At 37.9% G+C, this 6,919-nt stretch overlaps 1 protein-coding gene across 3 annotated transcripts; it reads left to right on the forward strand.

Moving 5' to 3' along the window:
* Positions 1 to 2,639: 2,639 nt before the first annotated feature.
* emc3 (ER membrane protein complex subunit 3) lies at positions 2,640 to 6,077 on the forward strand. Of its 3 annotated transcripts, none has more exons than XM_030092501.1 (9): positions 2,640 to 2,851; positions 3,181 to 3,347; positions 3,441 to 3,498; positions 3,591 to 3,684; positions 4,329 to 4,433; positions 4,586 to 4,667; positions 4,791 to 4,870; positions 5,101 to 5,183; positions 5,264 to 6,077. In XM_030092501.1, the coding sequence occupies exons 1-9, from the start codon at positions 2,717 to 2,719 to the stop codon at positions 5,390 to 5,392; spliced, it is 933 nt and encodes a 310-aa protein (XP_029948361.1). In that variant the 5' UTR covers positions 2,640 to 2,716; the 3' UTR covers positions 5,393 to 6,077. The 3 variants fall into 3 exon arrangements, with proteins under 3 accessions (XP_029948361.1, XP_029948362.1, XP_029948363.1); XM_030092502.1 differs by having other exon boundaries at positions 3,167 to 3,347; positions 5,264 to 5,456; XM_030092503.1 differs by having other exon boundaries at positions 3,188 to 3,347; positions 5,264 to 5,456.
* The last annotated feature ends 842 nt before the right edge of the window (positions 6,078 to 6,919 follow it).

The raw sequence follows: 6,919 nt of genomic DNA on the forward strand, positions 1-6,919 counted from the left end.
TAGACCTTGATTGTAATCTGTGGCCCTGCAAGGTTAAACTGTTCCATCATGAGGTGCAGCATCTCAAAACCTCCCATCTGTGTGAAGACAAACAAAGAAATCAACAAACTACATGGACCAGGCCAGGTCCCTTTCTTAGATCATTAATGAAAAGCCACTGACATGTGAGATAACGTGAGAATGTAAAGGCACATTTTTTTTTTTTTTTTTTTTTTTTTCTGCCGTACTGACTTGTACTTTAGTTATTCCTTTTTCTCTTTGGGCTCTTATACTACTTGGGGAGACTGGTCAGGTGTTTAGCTGCAGCATTAGCCAAGGCTGCAAACTAAAAGAATTTGGGTGAGAATTTCCTTTAAGGATTTCTTTAAATTTGTCTTTAATTTGTCCCAATGGGTGAATATGTGTGATGTGAGATTTCTGATTAAGGATACAACCAGCCTCCAGCAGATTAACACAAGATTTTGAGTTCCCTTTTGTGCAAATGTGTCACACCAGACAGTTTTTTCGCTATGCAGACCATGCATTTCTATACTAGTAGTGGAGTAGTTCCTGACTAATCTTACCTCTTGTATGGGTACCTGAGGCAGCAAAGTGTTGCAATGGAGAGAGACTGTGGTGTTTCCACTGATGTGGTGGTAACACTCTGGAATAGCTGCCCCCCTAGTTGTTAAAGGAAAAGTAGTTAATGGTTTTCTTTTCTAGTCATGGTATTGATAAATCACAAATCAGTAGCATTTTGCATTTAGCACATCTCCATTGGCTAACAATGACTGGCATGTAAAACTGAGCAGTGGTATTTGTAGGGGTCAAGGTTTTCATCCCTGAAGATTGGCACTATATAAATAAAGCTGAATTGAATTTAATTAGTGAAGTGAAAACATGACAGTGTCAATAAAGAGCATCAGAGAGTTGAGTTACTTGACAGTATTTGTACCTCTAAGTAATCTGTCTACATTGACAGGAGCTTTTTTTGCCTTTCTTTGCTATACTTGAAAATTCCTTGCCAGAAGTGCCAGAATTATATTACTGATTCTGCCATTGATAAAATCACAGTGATTAACAAAGAAGCCATAATCTGATGTATAGTCGACCTGCATAACTCTCTGGCAGAGAAACACATAGATGCAATCATAAAACTTCATTCCTACCAAAAGAAAAAAATAATACATATTTGCATTATTTGAAAAAGTCAGGAGGTGTAGAATATGTTTGACTAAATTTATTTCATAACTTTGTTAATGAATTTTACATTACCTTTTGTTTGGTATGAGAAAGAAAAAATAATTGCCTCTATATTGTTAACTGGTGCTTGATAATGACAACCTGAATATTTGCTCTCATAACCAGAGAAAACTGTGGAGATTCCAACAACACAAATTGAAGCTCCACAGTGTACATCACTGTTGCACTGTTTTCTTTGATATTCACATACGTGTACTTTTTTTTTCTATTGCTCATATCAATTCCTCTCCTTTGAAAATGAGACTTAACCACTTCTCAAAATAAAATTATCTTGCTCACCACTCTCATTACAGATCACAACATTATCTACAAAATCAAATATGCATATTTTTGGATCTTAAAGACATTTACAAGCCAATCATCAATGAAGCTCTTTCTGGATTAGAAAATATTTTAAATGATTTCCTTCTCTTTTTCCACCTGTGTTCAGAGCGAGTAAAACATCTTTCAAATGGAATTAAACACAAATCCAGTAAAAATATGTTTTTTTTAAATGTTGCACAAAACGCATTAACAAAATACGAAACTGCATACATACAATGATGATCATACAGTATGAACAATGTGTGATTCACAGCATGCTATATGTGTGAGATGACTCATTATCTGGCACTTATGGCACAATCCAAACTGATTGTTTTTCCATGCAGTATTAAATATGGAAGAACATTCTGGAGAGTGGTGAGTAGCTTAGAAGCCTTCTAAAGAAAAACAAAAGGTGTCTCAGTAAATGTGTGTACGCCCACAGCAGAAACACTGTGAAATACATTATGACTAGAAACAGGAATAAAGGATATGAGAGCTGAGCCTGTGTGTTGGCCTTTAATGAGGCTTATGCAACATGGAGGATAGGGTTGGCATACGGTACCGACACAATCCTTTATATATACAGGTGAACTTGTTGCAAACTCTCTGAATAATAAGACATTTCAATCATGTTTGATGACTATTTGTGGAGAGAACACTGCAATAGATTCCCTGCACTGTAAGTGGTTGTTTCGATAACAAGTGTAAACATAGAATAAGCCTACTAACTACAACAACGCTGATGACAGGTTGATAATGAATTTAAGATTAGAAACACTCCGTGGTATTTTTTAATAGTTTATATTTGGTACAACCTATACCAAATATAGATTGTATTGATATATATATAACTGTGGAAGTAGCAAAGTTGATCACAAAACCTTTGAGTAACATGAATCAATTCAGTACTCATAAATAGTATTTTAAAACAGTAATGTATTTGTAATGTGTAACTTTCATCCCAGCAATAAGGCACATCCACCAACAGGGGGCAGCAGTATTGCAACACTGCCGTAAAACCGCCCAAACAAAACAAGCTCGGCGCTGTTCCTCCATCACCACTGGGGGGCGCTGCAGCTGTCTGGAACGGATGTGCGGATGAGCTGCAGAAGCAGAAATCTGTTCTCATCTCCCGGAGCTCCCCTCAGCGCGATGGCAGCGCCACTGAATGCCAACTTCTGAATGCTGCTTTAGTCATTTATCTCCCTCATACAGCGCACCAACTGCGTGTCTGGCAGCAGGGGGACTGAGTGGAAAAGGACGACCCGCTCCCACTCACCGTGACCCGGACATCAGGAAGAAGGTAGCCGGGCCAGCTGGCTAGCGCCACCGCTAGCTCAGCACTAATGGCAGCTTTGTTAATCCTAGCGGATGTTTCAAACTGGACGTGTTATTCTTCTGTTAAATGAATTCCGCATCGCGTAGTCACACCTGGACTGTGATGTTTACCTGCTTTTTTATCGGCCGAATTTTCACCGTTATCGACCTGCTAGCGACACGGAGTGACAGCCCATCTCTGTAGCTCTCACAGGAACCAGGATTTGCAGTAACTCGCACTGCAGCTGCGCTTTGCTCGAATTGAACTGAACGTGTCGTCTTTGTTTTGAAAATGTTTCAGCTGAGCTCCAGCTCCTACCAGCCAGCATGGCTGAACCAGAGCTTCTGCTGGACTCCAACATCCGGCTGTGGGTGGTGCTGCCCATTGTCTTCATCACCTTCCTCGTTGGGGTGATTCGACATTATGTGTCCATTCTGCTTCAGAGTGACAAGAAGCTGACACTGGAGCAAGTCTCAGACAGGTCAGTAATAACATTGTTTGACATGTACACTAAATAAACTAACTGAAGTGCCTGCAGTCTGAATTCAGTGTGTTGTTTCGTCTCCATATCCAGCCAGGTACTTATTCGGAGTAGAATTCTTAGAGAAAATGGAAAATACATTCCCAAACAGGTAAGCATTCTTCAGCACAAAGTAAGAGGAAAATCAGTAGTTTATGTGTCTATCGTGAAGATTCTTTGATTTAATGTTTTTCTTCATTTTAGTCATTTTTGATGAGGAAGTTCTACTTCAACAATCAGGAAGATGGATTTTTCAAGAAGACCAAACGAAAGGTTGTCCCACCCTCTCCAATGACAGGTGATCTGCTTATAACACTCTGTGTATTTAAACAAATCGGATAAAAATAAGAACCAACAAACCAAATCACATTTAATCAATGCTAAAGAGGACATTTTCAGTGCAATACAAAGGTTTTCCGTTGTTCATGGAATAGTCTACACTTCAGCTAAAGGGGTTCCATTTACATTGCTTTGGCAGGTTACTGTTTTTGAATCCATTAAATGTCATAACCTGACATTTCTCTCTTCACCAGGGAAGTGACTACTTTTGATAATATCTTGACTTTTACAGATAATTCAAACACATAGTGGGAAATACATCCCATCTAGAAAAGTTAAACCACAAATGAGTAATTTAAGATCATTTTTTACTATTTGTAACATGTTTTACTATAAATATATGATTGATAATGGAATTTTTAATTACTCTAAGATGGACAAAAGTAGAAAGATAAATCTAAATATTCTTCAATAATGCCTTGGAATGGAAAGTTTCCATTTCTCAATAGAAGAGTGATCTTGCATAAACAAACCAAAAGGCTCAGCAGACTGAATTTTAGAACAAATGCCTCAAGACACAATGCAGTATTTTACAGATTTTATTTTTTTCTGTTATGGCTCTTTTTGTTCTACTGTAACCTATATGACTACATTTTCTCACAGATCCCAGCATGCTGACTGACATGATGAAAGGAAATGTCACCAATGTGCTTCCCATGATCCTCATCGGTGGCTGGATCAACTGGACATTTTCAGGATTCGTTACAAGTAATGGCCTCACTCTCTCATAGATGCTGCAGTTTTCAATGTGCAGCACATCCTATATATATTCAGTGGTATCTTCGTTTCTGCCATGAATACAGAATATTTTTATGTCAGTTGTACAATGACATTTTGTTGGTTTGATTTTCTTCACACAGCTAAGGTTCCCTTCCCACTCACACTTCGCTTTAAGCCCATGCTGCAGCAAGGAATCGAGCTGCTCTCATTGGATGCTTCCTGGTAAACTATTAAAACCCAATCTGACACAGTTTATAGACATATACCATATCAATTTAGTCATTATGCTTTAATCTCAAGTGTGTGACCTTTTTTCATTATGTTGTGTGTATATTTATTTCCTAGGGTGAGCTCAGCATCATGGTATTTCCTGAATGTGTTTGGCCTCCGAAGCATGTACTCATTAATTCTTGGGCAGGATAACGGTAAGTTTAAAAAGCTACAAGATAATCTGAAGTGCTGTGTCGTGTCTGATGCTGAACATCTGTTGGTTTTGGAATATTCTCTGCATATAAATCCTTCATAATCGGTTACTTTTGATAATCTGAGCACAACCTGTGACTTCAATTTTTTTTTTAGTATCTCATTGCTGTTGACAGTTAATTGTTTTTACATCCCATAACTGTGTACACTTTGTGTGACATAATCTCCACAGGTGCAGACCAGTCGAGGATCATGCAAGAGCAGATGAGCGGTGCCGCCATGGCCATGCCTGCTGATACAAATAAAGCTTTTAAAGTATGTACTGTAGTGACAGCGTGGCTTTAAGCTCCAGGCTATGGCGCTTTTTTCATGTGATGTTTGTTCCTTGATTTCAGGCGGAGTGGGAGGCTCTGGAGCTGACCGATCATCAGTGGGCGCTGGAGAGCGTAGAAGAGGATCTGATGAGCAGGGAGCTGGACTTTGATGGCATGTTTAGCAAGGAGCTCCCGAGCGGTATCTTCTGATGGCCTCGTTACTGATACTTGAAGCCTTTTGATTAAAGAAATTGGGATTTCTTTTAATTTAAAACCACCGACGTGACAAATCCCTTCATGTTATGCAACATTTACATGAACTCCTTTGTGGTCTTTGTCTTTTCAAATGTATCTACTTTTCCATTCCTCATCATCAAGCATCTGAAATGACTTAATATACACTGGTTTTGCTGCTGGCTAATGCACATTAGAAACTGTTGCTCTGTTTGTTCATCTTACAGACATTTAAGACATTTGAGAGGAGGATGAGTCGTCAGGCTACGTTTTGCGAATGGGAACGCATCATTCCTGGCTTTCAAATGTGCTGTTAGGTCATAGATTTTAAACTACCCAGTGCTTGTTTTCACTTATATCATTTGCAGTTAGAATAGCTGTTTCCATTTTAATTTGTATCATATTTAAAGAGAAACATTAAAAAAGGCATTTTCTAAGTTGTTGATTATATTATACTTTGACAAATCTTTAATCACTAATGGTAGACAATAGATGAGCTGTTCTGTGTCGGCTTCCTGGAAATGAAAGTGAGACCAGGAAAAGGCTTTTTGTAGAGGACATGTTTATGTGATTGAAACCTTGTGTTTTTGAATTATATAGACTGTTTATTTTGTAATGTAACTCTTTTGTTTTGTACAGTAAAAAAGTTTGTTTTGATGAACAATCCGGTTTTATGTGTTGCCCTCTATAAACCACTTTTTTATTTGAAGTCGTTCGAGTACTGTTTTTGGTGACACCTGGGCAGCCTTGTTTGCCAGAAATGGCAATATGTCTTCTATTAAAAGTGCTCCACAGGATGGAGCCAGCATTTTACTCCGAGTTAAATCCTGTGGTTAACTATCAGCTTGTCCTGCGATGAAGGTTTTGCTGCCATTATGTCGTCGAGAAAAATGGACAAAGGCTGCAATTTAATAACTGAGAAACAAGGATGAGGGTTGGAAAGGTATGTGTGTTATTACACATGTTTGTAATATAAATTAAGTGAACCCATGTTTTGTTTACGACAGACTACAGGCAGCATTTCACAGGTTAAAATTAAAATAATTTACAAGTTTGATTAATAGTAGCTCATTTTTAAATTTAGAGCTGCATGTTTTGCTGTTTTTAGATACTGTTAGATTCAACTAAAAATAAGTAAAAGTCTTGAAGATATTTAATAGTTTCAAAAAAAATTTCCGTTTCAATAAATTGACTTATGTTTGAAACAATCTTCTGCATTCATAAATGCAACAAATGCCTTTTTTCTAACTCCAAAAAAGTTCTGAAGACATGGTTCAGTGTAGCTTCAGCATCTGAATGGTATTGGTGCTAATGCTGCTTTACAAAACCTGTTTAAGAAGCATTGGACAACTGAAACAATGTCCCATTAGTTGTCAGTATTCTAAATCAAAACATCATATGAACAATGCAATGAAATTACAACAGTAAGGAAACAAGGTGGTCAAAACATGAAAGTCATGCAGCCCTACAGAGCAAATAGATACAAAGTCTAGTGTTCAACAG

Source organism: Salarias fasciatus, chromosome 5 (genome assembly GCF_902148845.1).
Source record: "Salarias fasciatus chromosome 5, fSalaFa1.1, whole genome shotgun sequence".
Classification (NCBI taxonomy): domain Eukaryota; kingdom Metazoa; phylum Chordata; class Actinopteri; order Blenniiformes; family Blenniidae; genus Salarias; species Salarias fasciatus.